This window comes from Sus scrofa, chromosome 6 (genome assembly GCF_054392235.1).
Source record: "Sus scrofa isolate SSC_HxYL_T2T_F1_AM1 chromosome 6, Sscrofa_HxYL_maternal_Yorkshire_Landrace_v2.0, whole genome shotgun sequence".
In the NCBI taxonomy this organism is placed as follows: Eukaryota; Metazoa; Chordata; class Mammalia; order Artiodactyla; family Suidae; genus Sus; species Sus scrofa.
In genome coordinates, this window is record NC_139388.1 from 61,784,812 (window position 1) to 61,804,374 (window position 19,563).

General features: G+C 40.3%; 1 protein-coding gene and 1 long non-coding RNA gene across 2 annotated transcripts in view; both read right to left on the reverse strand.

Moving 5' to 3' along the window:
- Positions 1–8,047: 8,047 nt before the first annotated feature.
- LOC110261295 (uncharacterized) lies at positions 8,048–10,999 on the reverse strand. Its single transcript, XM_084961739.1, has one exon. It carries the CDS (start codon positions 10,866–10,868, stop codon positions 9,480–9,482), a length of 1,389 nt encoding a protein of 462 aa, XP_084817865.1. The 5' UTR covers positions 10,869–10,999; the 3' UTR covers positions 8,048–9,479.
- Positions 8,048–19,563, reverse strand: part of LOC146402444 (uncharacterized) — a 30,027-nt gene continuing 18,511 nt past the window's right edge. Inside the window, exons 2-3 of the long non-coding RNA XR_014806622.1 lie at positions 11,014–11,200; positions 8,048–8,645 (exon numbers count right to left, since the gene is read on the reverse strand). This is a non-coding gene — a long non-coding RNA (uncharacterized LOC146402444). The remainder of the gene's footprint in view (positions 8,646–11,013; positions 11,201–19,563) is intronic.

Consider the following 19,563-nt stretch of genomic DNA (forward strand, 5'->3'; position numbering starts at 1 on the left):
CATGGAAAGAAAAGGACGGAGGTTCAGGAGACCTCTTGAGGGAAAAGGCACAGGGATAAGTGCAGCTTCTCACCAAAATATCGCTGTTTCACTACCCTCCATGCACCACACGCAGGTACTTTATCCTGATCCCAAATCCCAAGTCAGGCCAGAGTTTCAAAATTACCAGCTCAACAGCTGACACCACCCAAGAGCAAAACAAAACCACAACCCAATTGAAAAATGGGCAAAAGACCTGAATAGACATTTTCCTAAACAACGTATACAGAGAGAAATGAGCACCAGGAAAAATGACCACCATCACTCATTAGGAGAGAAATGCAAATCAAAACTAGTCTGAGGTACCACCTCACCCCTGTCCAAATGGCCGTCTTTAATAAGACAACAAATAAAAATTCTGGAGAGGGTGTGGAGAAGAGGGTGCTCTCCTACAGTGAGGGGGTATGAAAATTGGTATCAACCACTATGGAACACAGGATGGAGGTCAGTCTGAAAAAGAAATTTAGAATGACCTATGACCCAGCAATCCCACTCTTGAGCACATTTCAGGAAAATGTTCCATTAAAAATGTTAAATATGTGGAGTTCCCGTCGTGGTGCAGTGGGTAACGAATCCGACTAGGAACCATGAGATTGTGGGTTTGGTCCCTGCCCTTGCTCAGTGGGTTAACGATCAGCTCATTGGCCGTAAGCTGTGGTGTAGGTTGCAGATGCGGCTCGGATCCCGCATTGCTGTGGCTCTGGCGTAGGCCAATGGCTGCAGCTCCGATTCGACCCCTAGCCTGGGAACCTCCATGTGCCGCGGGAGCGGCCCAAAGAAATAGCAGAAAAAGACCAAAAAAAAATGTTAAATATCCCTTGATACTCATGCAGAACTGTTCAGAAAAGACATGAAAACAAACTCAATGTCCTTCGACATATGAAAATATTAGAAGGATGTTGTACATATACGCAATGGAAAACTACACATCCATAAAAAAGGAATGAAAAATGCCATTCTCTGAAAAATAGATGGAACTAGAAACTCTCTTACAAAGTGAAATAAGTCTGAGGGAGAAAGACAAATACCATAGGGTACCCCTTCTATCTGGAATCTAACAAATAGCACCAATGAACCTTTCTAGAGAAAAGAAACTCACAGACTGGAAAACAGATTTGTGGTTGCCAGATTGGAGAGGGAGGGTGTGGGAAGGCCTGGGATTTGGAGGGTAATAGATCCAAACTCTTGAACTTAGAGTGGATAATCCATGAAATCCTGCTGTATAGCAGAGGGAACTATATCTGGTTCACTTTTTGGGGAACAAAATGGAGGATAAGTTGAGAAAAAGAATATGTACAAACATGTACCACTGGATGACTTTGCAGTTAAAGAGAAATTGAGCACCCTAAATAAGGCATAATGGAAGTAAAAAAAATTAAAGAAGAAAAATTACCAGCTCAGCATTCAACAGAAAGTGTGCCTGAGTCCAGACCTCTGCCTCTCAAGAAAAAAAAAACAGGCAAACACACTCTGTTGAACCTTAGCAATGTGACATCCGACAAGAGCTAATTACTTAGGGTTCATGAATTTATTTCTATATTAACATTCTTATTAATTTTTTTACTTACCTATTTATATTTCTGCACCCATTTTTAGCATGCAGATTCTGTCTGCCCAGGAAATGAATACACACCCCTGCTCTACAACCCCAGGACTGAACTTAAATCCCTCTGCCACCCAAGGTATAGTGTCAGGGGAGCCTTTAGGATTGCCTTATAAATTCATTTAGCTACTCTGTAGGAATATATATATATATATATGATTTCTTTATCAACCAAGCTCATTCTTTTCAGTATCTACTTTTATTTATAAAATGTTTTGAGCCTGGACCTGCAGCCTTGAAGCAGCACCTGGGTCCAGAACATACTCTGGTGCAGTCTTTTGGGACACCTGCTCTAACAGCAATGCTAAGATTTTCCACCTCTCTCTGGCTCTGTAGCCCCTTGGTCACATTGGCCGTGGGCAATAGGCTGGTTGGATTTCCTACCTCTGCTTTCTTGAAATAACAAGAAATGCCCTTCCAAGTGGGATATTTCTCTCTCAAAGGCTTTCAGAGCCCTGAGGCCAACTTACCCCATGCCACTCCATTCAACACTCAGATCCTGACCCATCATGTCATGGCAGCCTTCTTCCTTTTTTACATATACTGTTTTTGTGGTTTTATGACTATAGGTGTGTATGTATGTAACTATTTTTTCTTAATTTTCCAACTGTTATTCCTTAATTCATAAAGTCCTGCTTCTTTTCATTCTCTCCTTTTTTCTCTTTCTCTCTTTCCCTCTTTCTTTCTTATTTATATACCCCAACTGAAGGTTGGGTGAGTTGTCTGTGCATTGATGGTTTTCAAGCCACAGAGGCTACCAAACCTACCACAGCGACATAGAGAGATGTTTTACCAAGGGAGCAAGGAGGGATCTCATTGAGAGCTTTCTTTATATCAGTCAATATATTGGCCTTAATTCACCCATCCTGGCTTTAGAGCAGGTCTTTATACCTGTTGTATAGAGAGAACAAAAGAGGCTAACATGTAAAGAAAAAGATGGAGATTCAGGAGACCTCTTGAGAGAAAAAGCACAGGAATTAGCACAGTTGATCACCAAAATATCAGCATTTTACCACCTTCCATGCACAATCTGTAGGCACTTTATCTGGATCACAAGCCCAGGTAATGCTGAGGTTTCAAAATTACCAGCTCAACAACTGATACCAACCAAGAGCAAAACAAAACAAACTGTGAAATTGAAAAATGGACAAAAATCTGAAGACATATTTCACTAAACCAAATGCATAGAGGACAATAAGCACTGGGGAAAAAATGGTCACCATCACTCATTAGAAGAGAAATGCAAACCAAAACTTCTCTGAGGTAATATCTCACACCTGTCCAAATGGCCATCTTTAGTAAATCTACAAATAAAAAAACCTGGAGAGAGTGTGAAGAGAATGCCCTCATACAGTGTGGGTGGGTGTGTAAACAGATACAACTACTATGGGTCACAGGATCGACCTAAGTCTGAAAAATAAATATAGAAGGACCATATGACCCAGCATTCCCACTCTTGGGTATGCATCTGGAAAATGTTCTTTAAAACAGTTAAATTCCCTGCTATGTTCATGAAGCAATATTCACAATAGCCAAGACATGGAAAAAAAGTCAATGTCCATAGACAGATGAATGGATTAGGAGGATGTTGTTCATACACAATGGAATACTACTCAGCCATAAAAAGAACAAAAATGCCATTCACAGCCACCTAGATTGAACTAGAAACTCTCATACTAAGTGAAATATGTCCAAAAGAGAAAGACAACTACCACACGATACCTCTTATATCTGGAATATAACAAATGGCACCAATGAAACTTTCTACAGAAAAGAAACTCATGGGCTGGAAAACAAATTTTTGTTGCCAGATTGGAGGGGCAGGATGGAGAAGGACTTTGGATTTGTGAGGGACAATATATTCAAACATTTGTACTTTGAGTGGGTAAGCAATGAGATCCTGCTGTATAGCACAGGGTACTATACCTATTCACCTTTTTTGGAAGATGGAGGATAACGTGAGAAAGAAACCATAGGTATATGCATGTACGATTGGATCACTTTGCTGTTAAAGAGAAATGGAGCACCATAAATCAGCTATAATAAACAATGATTTTAAAAACCCACACAGTTAGCAGCTCAGCATTCACCAGAGAAGGTGTCTGAATCCAGACTGCTTCCTCTCAAGAAATAACACAGGCAAACTGATTCTGTTGAGCCTGTCAATGTGACATCTGACCAGATGTAATTACCTTGTGTGTATGAATTTATTCCTATTTAATATTTTTATTTTTTTACTTACCTATTTATGTTTTTGCACCCATTTGTGGCATGCAGATGTGGTCTGCCCAGTAATTGAATCCACACCACTGCTGTACAACCCCAGAATCAAACTCAAAACACGCTGCCAACGGAGGTATAGTTTCAGGAAAGCCTTTATGATTGCCTTATCTGTCAATTCCCTTAGCTACTTAGTGTTTATATGTATCCATTGACTTCTTTATCAAATCAGCTCATTCTTTTCAGAATCTATTTTTATTTATAAATTTATTTTGGTGCTACATGCAAATTGGGATATTGTCTGCCAAGAGTTTGATCACCCAATGCAGGTCTTACCACCACCACAGCAGTGACAGAGAGAGACTCTTAAGCCAGGTAGCCACAAGGGAACACCCTCAGAGATTTCCTGAAGAGATCAATCAGCCCTGTCTAATCCATCAGATCTGGTTTTGGTCAGGCCTTGATAACCTGATACTATACTAAGAAAAGGGGGGGGGGGATCATCTGGAAAGGCAAGAATGAAATTTCACTAGGTCTCTAGAGTGAAAAAAGCACAAAGATAAGCACAGCTGCCCAAAATAATGCCACCTAAGTCCCCCATTCACTCATAAGTACCAGCCTCTCTCTCCACATACCTAAACCCCTGAAAGTCAGGGGCTTGAAAATGGTAAGCTCATGATTCAACACAGATGCTATGTGGGTCTCAGCTCTTGCCTCTGGAGGAACACAATGCATTCCAAAACCCAGTGACTCCCTCAAGCATTCCAAACAAACTGCCACCCAGCCAGGCTAACAATCCACCTAAAAATGTGAAGGGATACCAGCGTCCTCTACCTGACAGGAGACATCATGGAGCAGATAATCCCAGGTGCCCAGAAAACAACCCCAAACCTCTGGGGGCTTGCTATTGGTTCTGCCTAACACACCATGGAACTCAAATCTGAGCCTACATCTGCAGCCTTGGTCCAGAAAGTACACTGGCACCATCTTGTGGACATTTACTCTAACGGCAACTCTCAGGTTGTCCTCTTTCTGGCTCAGCAGCCCCATGGGTTGCATTGGCCTTTGGCAATATGCTGGTAGGATTTCATTCCTCTACTTTCTTGAAATACCAAGAAGTGCCCTTACAGGTGAGCTGTTTCTCTCTCAGATCCCTGAGGCCAACCTATCACATGCCACTCTGTTCAAACACTCCGTTCCTGACCAATCATGTCATGACATCCTTCTTCCTTTTTTATATATCCCTGCAATTATATATTTATGAATACAGGTGTGTGTGCATGTAACTATTGATTTTTTCTTAATTTTCCAACTGGTATTCCTTCATTCACACCATAAAGTCTTCTTCTTTTCTTTCTCTTTTTCTCTTTCTCACTTTATTGAGCCCACCTGAAGTGTGTGTGAGTTGTCCGCTTATCAATGCTTTTCAAGCCACAGCAGTTACCACCAGAGCAGCAAAGATGTATTTTAAACCCAGGGAGCCTAGGAGGGATCTTCAAGGGAGCTTTCTTTATATCAATCAACTGGCCTTCATTCACCTGACCTGGCTTTAGATCATGTCTTCATACCCGGTGTATATGGAGAATGAAAGAGGCTCACATGGAAAGAAAAGGACAGAGTTTCAGGAGCCCTCTTGAGGGAAAAAGCACAGTGATTAGCACAGCTTCCTCACCAAAGTATCACCATTTTTTACCATGTACAATCCACAGACATTTTATCCAGATCCCAAAGCCTTGGTCAGGCTGGGTTTTAAAATTACAGTCTCAACAACTTAAACACCTCAATAGCATAACGAAACCAAAAACCCAATTGATAAATGGGCAAAAGACCCGAATAGACATTCCCCTAAACCAGATCTACAGAGAGCAACAAGCACCACAATAAAAGGATCACCGTCACTCATTAGGAGAGAAATGCAAATCAAAACTACAGTGAGGTAGCACTTCACACCTGTCCAAATGGCCATCATTTGTAAGTCTACGAATAAGAAAGCCTGGAGAAAAGGGTGCCCTCCTATGTGTGGGTGGGTATGTAAATTGCCAAGGAGGGTGGAGGGAGTGGGATGGACTGGGAGTCTGGGGTTAATAGACGCAAACTATTGCCTTTGGAGTGGATAAGCAATGAGATCCTGCTCTATAGCACGGGGAACTGTATTGATTCATCTATGATGGAACATGATTGAGGATAATGTGAGAAAAAGAATATATATGTTTCTGTGTATATGTGTGAGAGGAGGGGGGGAGAGAGAGACAAGGTCACTTTTCTGCACATTAGAAATTGACAGGGAGTTCCCGTCATGGCGCAGTGGTTAACGAATCCGACTAGGAACCATGAGGTTGCGGGTTCGATCCCTGCCCTTGCTCAGTGGGTTAACGATCCGGCGTTGCCGTGAGCTGTGGTGTAGGTTGCAGACATGGCTCGGATCCCGCGTTGCTGTGGCTCTGGCGTAGGCCGGTGGCTACAGCTCCGATTCAACCCCTAGCCTGGGAACCTCCATATGCCTCGGGAGCGGCCCAAGAAATAGCAACAATAATAACAACAACAAAAAAAAAAAAAAAAAAAAAGAAATTGACAGAACACTGTAAGCCAACTATAATGGAAAAAATAAATACCATTTTAAAATTGTGTATGGACTAAACAATTTAATGAAAACAATTCTTAAAATCCTTCAGCAGATCATACAAGGAAGAATTTATTAATTTTGGAAAATAATACACAAGTTAGGCTATTCATGATTATCAGGCAACTAAACAAGTCAGAATTTGCACTGGGAGCATCTTAAAAAATGTCATGAGACATGGGAAAAATTAATTCAATATAAAGTATACAAAATAGTTCTCATCTTGATGCAGTGAAAACGAATCTGACTAGGAACCATGAGGTTGCAGGTTCAATCCCTGGCCTCACTCAGTGTGTTAAGGATCTGGCATTACTGTGAACTGTGGTGTAGGTTGCAGAAGCATTTTGGATCCTGCATAACTGTGGCTGTGCTATAGGCTGGAAGCTGTAGCTCCAATTGGACCCCTAGGCTGGGAACCTCCATATGCTGCACATGCAGCCCTAAAAAGCAAAAAAAAAAAAAAAAAAAGAAAAGTAGACAAAATAGATTTAACTTTATAAATTGGTAGATTATTTCATTGAAATATTACACGTTTTGGTCCCATATTTCTAAGTTTTTTCTAAAGATATCTGTATCACAACACCACATACACATTTCCTCCTTAGTTGTCTAACTTCAAAAGCCTATCTTGATAGGCTTACATATTGCATTTAAAGTACATAAAAGCCTTGAAAATGTGTGTTCCATCAACTGAGAAAAAAACAGGTGAAAAGAGTAAGGTAAACATATGTATATTGTTCTAAATTTCATATGCATGCCTTCAATCATACTTGTTGTGACTTTGTTAAATTAACACTTAAAATGAGCCCCTAGCAATGGATTATGAGTCTCAGTTCAACAAAATACCACAAGGGAAACTGAAGCAGGTCAGTTTATTATTAATCAGTCCTGCTTAATTAATAGTAATCTTTAGGGCCAACTCAGGGAGGCCAAGGCAAGATGCAGATAGAGAGCCTGCAGTTCTTGGGGCACGTGAGTTTATTAGTGATCATGGGTGAAGTGATTTGTGTGAATTGTTCAAACTAAAATTGTTCAATTCAAACTAAAATGAGCAGGGTTTATCTGACCTCTGTAGGTGTCATCAAAGGGGTACATGAGAAAAACAGACCTGAGGTTCAGGAAGACTACTGATCACAAGGCTGCTGAGGAAGACATAGCAGGAAATTCTGTGGGTGTGACTTTACAGGCTGTTTTCTAGTGGATGTGCTCACAGGACTAGCTCAGGTCAGTTCAGGGCACCTGCAGGCTGTCTGGCTGTTCAAAAGTGATGCTGAGGCAACAGTATCCAGTTTGGTAAACTAGCAACAATACTTCTGTATAATCCTCATTAGAGCCATCATAACACCCCAAACAATACAAAGGAGGGAGAGAGAAATACAAGGTAAAAAATGTAGAAGATATTATCTCAAATTTTATGAGGTTTAAGGCCAGTAAGGAAAAGTGATTCCTAGGGGTGTCATCTCCTTTGTTACCAAATAGTTTGTTACTGTCTTTTACCTACACATTTAAATAAGGCGCTCGAGGTTAATGTTGCTTGTGGGGTAACACTTCATTAGTTACACAAGTTTAACCCATTAAAAATGCTTCAGCTTTATTAACATATGTTAAGTTCACACATAGTCTAAATACAACTTTTCAAAATCTACTGTATGATCCTAGATCAAAATACAAGTGACAAGAACTCAGAAGTATTGTTGTTCTGCTGATATAATGATCTGAGAACCTTGATTTTAATGGTTTCTGAAACAGACTAAGCACTTAGTAAATAGGGAGAAACATTAACTGGATGACCGTTCCCTAAAGGGTTACCAGACTTTTCTTGGATATCTGTGAAGATATCTTTATTTCAACCACGTCAAATAAAATCCACAAGTTCTATCTATTACTATTATGAAGATACAAGATTCTCATAAACTGGAACTTTTTATCCTGAAAAAGCAATAGGCACAACTGTTTGAAATTGAGAATGATCCTCTGTATACTTTAATATGAAGAGGTTTCCCTGAATATTTTTCTCATATAACCTCTATGAATGTTGTAAATCCGTGACAAATATTATCTCCATTTAGATTTTCACAGTATACTTTACATTTCATGATCCTTAGTTGTCCACGGAAAAGTAGGTAGAAGTGATTCATACCTAATATAGCAGGGCTTCTCAATCTAGAAGGCAGCAACAGTCAAAACAATGAGTTTACATACACACTAGAAAGAAAGGCATAGCATGTCATAATTTGAGAGTTATATGAATTTTTGCTTTCAGATAATCTCTATTAATGTCGCTATAAATGAGGATACAATGGCAGTAATAATACCTGCCCAAAAAACCCATTCCCTTGATGGTCCATATTACCATATAATTTTCCCAAGTGTTTTAAGTTTGGATTATTTTCCATCATATTCTGATTTAGATAGAGTAATACCAGAAAAGTTATTGATTAAATGCTCTCTACTGCAATTTATCTGATATTTAGATCGGATCTTCCACTAATTTTTTTTTTACATATTCTACACCATTAAACTTTCCAGTGTGAACACTTGAGTGTTTTCTAATGTGTATATTTAGAACAAATGTCAATTATCACCTATTGCATTTGTAAAGTCTCTCTCCTGAATATACCCTCTGATGTAGAGTGAGGTAACAGCTCTGGTTAGGACTTTGCCATATTCTCTACATTCGTGAGGTTTTTCTGTTGTGAATTATCATTATTATGGTCAATTAAGATTTGAGCCATAGGTAAAGGCTCTGCCACATTCTGTACATTTGCATGGATTCTTCCAAGTATGAATTCGCTGATGTCCATTAAAGCCAGTTAAAGGCTTTGACATATTCTGAACATTTCTAAGTCTTCACTACAGTATAATTTTTCCGATGAAGACTGAGGTTTCAGCATCAAGTAAATGCTTTGCCACAGACATTTGTATCATTTCTCCCTAGTATGGATTATCTCATGTTGAGTTAATATTGAACACCTGCTAAAGGCTTTGATACATATTTCACATTTGTATAGTTTTTTCCCCTGTATGAATTTTCTGATGTTTCTTAAGGTTTGAGTTCACGTTAAAGGCTTTGCCACATACCTTACATTTGTATGGTTTTTCCCCAGTGTGAATTCTCTGATGTGCTGTAACAGTTGAGCTCTGGGTAAAGGCTTTGCCACATACTTTACATGTGTATGGTTTTTCCCCAGTGTGAATTCTCTGATGTTGTGTAAGATGTGAACACCGGGTAAAGGCTTTGCCACATACTTTACATGCGTATGGCTTTTCCCCAGTGTGAATTCTCTGATGTTGTGTAAGATGTGAACACCAGGTAAAGGCTTTGCCACATACTTTACATGTGTATGGTTTTTCCCCAGTGTGAATTCTCTGATGTGCTGTAACAGTTGAGCTCTGGGTAAAGGCTTTGCCACATACTTTACATGTGTATGGTTTTTCCCCAGTGTGAATTCTCTGATGTTGTGTAAGATGTGAACACCGGGTAAAGGCTTTGCCACATACTTTACATGCATATGGCTTTTCCCCAGTGTGAATTCTCTGATGTTGTGTAAGATGTGAGCACTGGGTAAAGGCTTTGCCACATACTTTACATGTGTATGGTTTTTCCCCAGTGTGAATTCTCTGATGTGTAAGATGTGAGCACCAGGTAAAGGCTTTGCCACATTCTTCACATTTGTAAGGTTTTCCTCCAGTATGGATTTTCCTATGTCTCTTTAGCTCTAATACTTTATTAAAGATTTTCCCACAGATGTTACATGTGTAATGCTCTTTCCTAGTATGACTATTCTGGTGTTGAGTAAGATCTGAAGACTGGTTAAAAATTCTACGACATTCACTAAATTTGTAATCCTCCTCTCCAGTACAGATACTCTCATGGGTAATAAGATTTGGGCTTTGATAAAGGACATTGCTACCTCTCTTCCTTGTATAATGGTTCTCTAAAGATTGAGTGCTCTGATGATTCATAAGATTGGAGTCTCTGTTCAAGATACTCCCAGTTTCGATGCATGGATGTCCTCCAGTTCCATTATAAATACTCTTGTAATCATCAAATATACAGCTTGTGCTTAAGGTCTCACTCATTTGATTACACAGGTATGGCTGTTCCACATGACTTATGCCCTGATACCTATCGAGGGAAGATGGTTGGATAAAGATTCTCTCATTATTATCAACATTAGAGATATCAGAATAGGGAGAAAATATTTGCTTGTTAAAGAATAATGAACCATTGGTTAATGAGTTCTCAAACTGCTCATATTGGTATATTTTTTCTTCATTTCTAAACATCAAGTTTTCACACATGTTGGAATGAATGTTCAATCCAAACCTATATTCATAATGATCTGAAAGATGATTTGCAGCACAGGGTAGATTACTTTCCATATTTTTTCAAGTTTCCTTTCAGAGAATATGGATTTCTTTAATGATGTATTTTCTTTCAAGTTTTTCCTGCAAATGTCATTATAAAATGGAGTTTTTATCAGTTTGATTAATATCATTGATTTCTTTTCAGAGCATTATGTTTTACCTGGGTCATTGTCAAAATTTCCTTATGTCCTTCTTTCTATACTTCATAAGCTCCCTTACAGTCCCAGTCTATTTTAACTATAAATGTCCAGGTGATAACTTTCATATATTCCCAGCAGCACTTTTTGGAATAAATCTTCTAGGCAAAGCTTCTTTGGCAAAAAATCCTGAGTATCATGAGATCAAAGCTGAAAGATAGCAAATAAATTATCACACTTACAAATTTGACTGAATATGCTTTACAATTTTAAATGCAATTGACAAACCTTTAGCTGAATGAATAATGTAAGAGAGAATATTTTTGTGTATGGTGTGAAGGTGTGTTCTAGTTTCATTGATTTACATGCAGCTGTCCAGTTTTCCCAGCACCACTTGCTAAAGAGATCGTCTTTTCCCCATTTTATATTCCTGCCAACTTTGTTGAAGAGTAATTGACCATAGGTGTCTGGGTTTATTTCTGGGTTCTCTATTCTGTTCCATTGGTCTTTGTGTCTGTTTTTGTACCAGTAAACTCAAAATGTCTTAAACATTTAAACCTACGACATGACTCCATAAAACTCCTAGAAGAAAACACAGGCAAAACATTCTCTGATATCAACCATACAAATGTTTTCTTAGGTCAGACTCCAAAGCAATAGAAATAAAAACAAAAACTAGTGGGACCTAATCAAATTTACAAGCTTTTGCATAGCAAAGGAAACAATTTTAAAAAAAAGACAACATATGGAATGGGAGAAAATACTTTCAAATGATCCAACCGACAAAGGCAAAATCTTTAAAATATGCAAACTACTCATACAACTCAACAGCAAAAGAAAAAAACAACACTAACAATGAAAGATCAGAAAGAGAAATTAGGGAAAAAATCCTGTTTACCATCACATCCAAAAGAAGGAAATACCTGGGAGTAAACCTACCTAAAGAGACAAAAGACATGTACTCTGAAAACTATAAGACACTGATGAAAGAAATCAAAGATGACATAAATAGATGGAAAGACATACCATGCTCTTGGACTGGAACAGTTAATATTATCAAAATGGCTATACTACCTAAGGCAATCTACAGATTCTATGCAATCCCTATCAAAGTACCAAGGACATTTTTCACAGAACTCAAACACAATATTTTAAAGTTTCTTTGGAAGCACAAAAGACCCAGAAGAGCCAAAGACATCCTGAAAAAGAAAAATGGAGCTGGAAGAATCAGGCTCCCAGACTTCAGACTATACTACAAAGTTACAGTCATAAAATCATATGGTACTGGCACAAAGACAGAAATATAGATCAGTGGAACAGGATAGAAAGCCCAGAATTCAACCCATGCACCTACAGCCAACTCATCTATGACAAAGGAGGCAAGAATATACAATGGAGAAAGGACTGCTTGTTCAATAAGTGGTGCTGGGAAAACTGGACAGCCATGTGGAAAAGAATGAGATTAGAACACTCCCTAATTCCATACACAGAAATAAACTCCAAATGCATTAAAGACCTAGATATAAGATCAGATATTATAAAACTCCTAGAGGAAAACATAGGCCAAACACTCTCTGACATAAATGACAGCAACATCTTCTCAGATCCACCTCTTAGTAAAAACTAAAATAAACAAATGGGACCTAATCAAACTTAAAGATTTTTGCACAGCAAAGGAAACCCTAAACAACATGAAAAGACAACCCACAGAATGGGAGAAAATATTTGCAAGTGAATCAACTGACAAGGAATTCATCTCCAAAATTTATCAACACCTCCTACAGCTCCATATCAAAAAAAAAAAAAACCCCATCAAAAAATGGGCAGAAGATCTAAACAGACAGTTCTCCAAAGAAGACATACAGATGGCCAAAAAACACATGAAAAGATGTTCGATATCACTCATTATTAGAGAAATGCAAATCAAAACCACTATGAGGTACCACCTTACACCGACCAGAATGGCCATCATCCAAAAGTCAACAAACAGTAAGTGCTGGAGAGGGTGTGGAGAAAAAGAACCCTAGTACACTGTTGGTGGGATTGTAAATTGGTACAACCATTGTGGAAAAGAGTATGGGGATTCCTCAGAAAACTAAACATAGAACGACCATTTGATCTAGCAATCCCACTCCTGGGCATCTATCCAGAGAAAACCAGGACTCGCAAAGACACATGTACTCCAATGTTCATTGCAGCACTCTTTGAAATAGCCAAGACATGGAAACAACCTAAATGTGTATCGACAGAGGAGTGGATCCAGAAGATGTGGTACATATACACAATGGAATATTACTCAGCCATTAAAATGAATACCAGCATTTTTAGCAACATGGATGAACCTAGAAATAACCTTGCTAAGTGAAGTCAGCCATACAATGAGGCACCAACATCAAATGCTTTCACTGACATGTGGAATCTGAAAAAAGGACAGACGGAACTTCTTTGCAGAACAGATGCTGACTCACAGACATTGAAAAACTTGTGGTCTCCGGAGGAGACAGTTTAGGGGGTGGGGGGGATGTGCTTGGGTTGTGGGATGGAAATCCTGTGAAATTGGATTGTGATGATCATTATACAACTACAAATGTGATAAATTCATTTTAGTAATAAAAAAAAAGAAATGGAAAAAAAAAAAAGAACAACCATATGACACAGCAATCCCACTCCTGGGCATATATCCAGAAAAAACATTCATTCAAAAAGATATATGCACCCCTATGTTCATTGCCGTAATATTCACAGTATCCAAGACATGGAAATGACCTAAATCTCCTCAACAGATGAATGGATTAAAAATGGATTATATGTGGTACATATAAATGATGGAATAATACTCAGCCATAAAAAGTGCCATTTGTAGCTACAGGGATGGAACTAAAGATTCTTATACTAAGTGAAGCAAGTCGGAAAGAGAAAGACAAATACCATATGTTATCACTTCTAAGTGGAATCTAAAATATGGCACAAATGAAACTCTATAAAACAGAAAGAGACTCACAGACATAGAGATTTGACTTGTGGCTGCCAAGGGGAAGCGGGAAATGTGGGGGATAGACTTGGAATTTGGGGTTAGTAGATGCAAATTATTACATTTAAAACAGATAAGCAATGAGGTCCAACTATACACCATAGGGAACTATATACAGTCGCTTCTCTTAGGATAGAACATGGTGTAATAAGATATGCGAAAAACGATGTGTGTGTGTGTATGTGTGTGTGTGTGAGAGAGAGAGAGAGACTGGGTCATTATGCTGTAGAGCAGAAACTGATTCAACATGTATATCAACTATACCCTAATAAATAAATTTAAGTAAAAATAAATAAACAGGCATTTTTTACATATTAAAAGTGATACTGGAGTTCCCATTGTGGTGTGGCAGAAATGAATCCAACTAGGAATCATGAGGTTGCAGGTTCAATCCCTAGCCTCAATCAGTGGGTTCAGGATCTGGCGTTGCCGTGGCTGTGGTGTAGGTTGCAGATGTGGCTCAGATCTGGTGTTGCTGTGGCTCTGGCGTAGGCCGGTGGCTACAGCTCCGTTTGGATCCCTAGCCTGGGAACCTCCATATGCTGCAGGTGTGGCCCTAAAAGGACCAAAAAAAAAAAAAAAAAAAAAAAAAAAAAGAAAGACCATAACAGTGATACTGAAGAAAATATTCATGTCAGTGAAATCAAGACCATTTTAATCTAGTAAATCTTATCAATCTATTTGTGGATAATGTATTTTTATTTTTATTTATTTTTTTTTTTGTCTTTTGTCTTGTTGTTGTTGTTGTTGTTGTTGTTGCTATTTCTTGGGCCGCTCCCGCGGCATATGGAGATTCCCAGGCTAGGGGTCGAATCGGAGCTGTAGCCACTGGCCTACGCCAGAGCCACAGCAACGCGGGATCCGAGCCGTGTCTGCAACCTACACCACAGCTCCCGGCAACGCCGGATCGTTAACCCACTGAGCAAGGGCAGGGACCGAACCCGCAACCTCATGGTTCCTAGTCGGATTCGTTAACCACTGCGCCACGACGGGAACTCCGATAATGTATTTTTAAAATGCTCCATGGTAACCATAATATTGGTTTTTAAATCTGTGAGTTTGTTTCTCTTTTACAAGTAAGTTATTTTGTATCATTTTATTAGATCAACAAACATCTACTATATAGCAGAAGGAAATTCCTTAGTATTTTGAAATAAACTGTATGGGAAAAAAGATTGGATATATGTGTATGCATGGCAAATCACTTGGCTGTACAATTGAAATCAATATACAGGAGTTCCCGTCATGGCACAGTGGTTAATGAATCTGACTAGGAACCATGAGGTTGTGGGTTCGGTCCCTGGCCTTGCTCAGTGGGTTAAGGATCTGGTGTTGCTGTGAGCTGTGGTGTAGGCTGCAGACGCGGCTCAGATCCTGCGTTGCTGTGGCTCTGGCATAGGCTGGTGGCTATGGCTCTGATTAGACCCCTAGCCTGGGAACCTCCATATGCCACGGGAGTGGCCCAAGAAATGGCAAAAAGCCAAAAAAAAAAAAAAAAGAAATCAATATACATTATAAGTTTATTATACACCAGTAAATTTTTTTTTTGTCTTTTTGCCTTTTCTTGGGCTGCTCCCATGGCATATGGAGGTTCCGAGGCTAGGGTCCAATCAGAGCTGTAGCTGCCGGCCTATACCACAGCTACAGCAACACGGGATCCGAGCCACATCTGCAGCCTACACCGCAGCTCACGGCAATGTCAGATCTTTAACCCACTGAGCAAGGGCAGGGATCGAACCCGCAACCTCATGCTTCCTAGTTGGATTAATCACTGCGCCACGATGGGAACTCCACCAATAAAATTTTAAAAATAAAAAATTAAAACACACTAGAGGGAGAGCATACACAATGACATAAAATAAATGATTATTGGTTTCAAATCTATTATTCTTTTTAAATCTTTATCATTTCTGTTGAGCTCTGTTTTAGAAATTGAACACTGCTGAAGAGTTCTTACTACTTTGGTTCTTGGGATCTATAGAGAATACCAAGTAGTGATAACAAAGATCCTTATCTGCAGTACGAGTGTGGAGTATCACACCATCGGAACCCAGCTTGACTACTGAACATTCCACTGACTAAATGCAGTATCTGGATCAAATGCAGGGGAGAGTTCGTGTGTCAAAACCAACAACAATGGAGTTCCCACTGTGGTGCAGTGGAAACTAATCCAACTAGTATCCATGAGGATGTGGTTTTGATCCCTGACCTCGTTCAGTGGGTCAGGGACCTGGCGTTGCCATAAGCTGTAGTGTCGGTCAGAAACACAGCTTGGATCCCACATTTCTGTGGATATGGCATAGGCTGGCAGCTGTAGCTCCGACTCAACCCCTAGGCTGAACCTGGGAAATTCCATGTGCCACAGGTGCAGCCCTATAAAGGAAAAAAAAAAAAAACTACAAGCAAAGAGAAACTAAAAAGAAATGGTCATTCTATGGATTTTATATTTTCATGTATATATTGCATGTATTTGACTGGTTGACCTTATACTTGGCAGTGTAATTTCTGAGCATATTAATTAAATACGCCTTTTTTTGCTGTGATATTAAAGAAAGAAATGGAGCATCCACATTGATTGGGATGGTTTAAGCACATCCCACACTATTTCCATAACCCTTATTAAAGATAAAAAGAAAAAAATGAATTTACTGGTGCTGGAATCTCAAAGCAAACACCCGAACTAGTAAAGCTCAGAATAATAGGATAAATGGATAGCAGGGTGAGTGAAGCACACAGAAAGACACACTGTCACTGCATTGTTAATTTGGCAAAAATAACAAAATTATAGCCTGAAGTTACCATGTAAAAAGTGTCAGTTTTATGCAAATTTTAATCCACATACACCTCCCATATCACATACTCCTAATAGGTCATGTAAATAGTAAGTTTTTCTCAACAATATAGAAAACAGTCTCTCATACTTCTTTTTCAGAAATTTGTAAGGGACTCAAGACTACTAAAGGCATCCTGCTTATATGTGAATTTTCTTAATCCTGCTCCAAATAAAATAGGTTGCATTTGGATATAAAGTAATAACTACATTTTCACCTACTTCACTAAAATCCCAACGCTGAGTCCCATCGCAGGGGAAAACTTGGAAACCAATGTCTTCCTGTACTGATGTCTTATCAAGGAAATATTTTTCATACTTGAATGTTATTAATTAATGGTGATAATTTTTCATACACCATAGGGAGCACGGATGCAGACAGTGGAGAAAAGTCTTGGAGAGGAGAAAGAGTATTTTGAAGAGCTGGTCATGAGTATCATTAGAATAAAAGAAAAAATAAACAGTTGAAAACAACTGCACTAGGTTAAGAATATCAGGAATAGAAAGCTAAAGATTTATGTTCTCCATGGCATTTCAGGAGGAAAAGCAGACACAGCCTCAAACCCTGGACTGGACATTTACTTGAGAAGCTGCCATCTCTTCCTTTTCTGGGTCATTCCCTCAATACTGTATTGAGGAATCCATTCAACATCTTGAGAATATAGCTTCAAAGGGGTCAGCACAGCTCCTTAAACCGCCCCCACCACACCCATGAGCCAAACTTTCAAAGCTGACCTTGAAATCCTAAAAAGACCACTTCTCCTGTGATTTTTTCTCAGGGAAGATTCAGGCACAAGGAGCTCCTGCCTGGAGACCAACCTGAGTGTGTTCTTTGTGGTCTACATGTGATCTCTCCTCACACAGAAGTCCCAGAATTCTGCCTACATGTGGTAGGTGAGCTGCGCTGATCTTCCCCTTCCAAATCCATGTACAGCAGACCCTAATGCTTCTCCTTGCCCTGAAGTCTGCCCTCAGTCCTCACAAATGAACCCAGGAGATCATGTGATGAAACTGGCCTCCTTTTAGAATCACATGAGGCTCTTAATTAAAACAACTCTGGACGGATCAATTGGTGGAGAAGGATGAATCAAGATGGCAGAGAGGTAAGACGTTGCACTCACCTTTTCCCACAAAGACATCAAAAAAAAAAAAAAAAACCCCATCTACATGAAGAATGATTTGCATAGAACATCTACTGAATGCTGGCAGAAGAATTTATACCTCCAAAAAGGGTAAGAAACCCTCTACATAAATGGGTAGAACAAAAGAAAAAAAAAGAGAGAAAGAAAAGGAATCAGGACAAGACCAGCAGTCCTGAAGGAAGCTGTTAAAGAGAAAAAGAACCCACAACCTGGGAAGTCATCTAACCAATGGGGAGATCAGCCAAGGTGCAGGGACCTCACCGAGAAAATCACAGCAGCTGGACTGAGAAGGGCAAAGCAAAGTGAGAGCAGCATAAATCATCTGTACCACCATCCCAGACGCCACTGCCTAAGGTGTTCAGGCAGGGGATGGGTGCTGGGATTCAGGATGCAGAGGTCAGTTCTGGGGAGAGGACTAGGTTTGGCTGTGTGGAGACGACCTGAGGGGCTAGGGAGCAGTGTGCCATGGGCTGGGGAGCAGTACACCATAGCCAAGGGAACCCAGGAGGAGGTCTGGGCCTTTAGGAGAAGCAAGGTGCCATTGTTGAGGAGGGCAAAAGGAGGAGGGGTGCACCACCATAGGAATGTCTTTCCCTGCACATGCCTGGGCTATCAGAGGGCTGTGTGCCTCTGGCACAGGCTACGGGTGATGAGAGAACACTTGCTCGGGCTACAGGAGACCTGGCACCTCTTGTGCTGGCTATGGGTGTCAGGGCACCTCTGTGTGGGCTAAGAGCATCAGGGGTTAAGCCCAATGTGCTTCCTCTTGCATGATCTACAGGTGGTGAGGACAACCCACAGCAGTCATCTCTGAAACCAGAGGGAGGAGTTGTCTGCCACCACTAGGGGTTTGTTAACAGGCTTCACCTGTGGCACCAGCCACCTCAGAGCTCAGCAAAGATGAGGGCAGTGCAACTGAGCACAGCCCTGTGTTGCTCTCACTCCCTTGGGAACACAGCCACCCTGCTGCTGTTGCTACCAAACACTCCAGGCAGCACCCACACATGCCTCATCGCTGTCGCTTCCCAGGACCCTGCAACCAGGAGCAGCCTGTGTAGCACCTCCTGTGTGGGCTAAGCCTCCTGTGTGGGCTGCTTCTTGAAAGGCCTAAAGATGGTGGGAGAAAATCACCACAGTTATCTCTGACTCCAGAGGTGGACGTGGTCTGTCACCACTAGAGGCTCGTGACCAGGCATCACATGCAGCCACAATCACCTCAGAGGGCAACATGGAGGAGGGCATTGGGACCAAAAATAAACCGTGTGGCTCTCACTACCTGGGAACACACACACCTTGCCACTGCCACTGCCAAAGGCTCTGGGTACCATCCAAATCTGCCTGATGTTCATTGGCATTCCCAGGGCCCTGCAACTAGGAGCAGCTTTCACCACTTTCTAGTGGGTTTTTGTTACTGTCAAGCACGTAGCAACCAGGCACTGACTACTAGCCTTGTGCAGTGCCTCTGTTTCCCTGGAAACACAAGTAGCACCCTAGCAAGGGGGTAACAGCCTGCTCAAATGGAGGGAAAAGAGCAAATATCCAAAATCCCATGCCAAAAAAAAATAGTAAC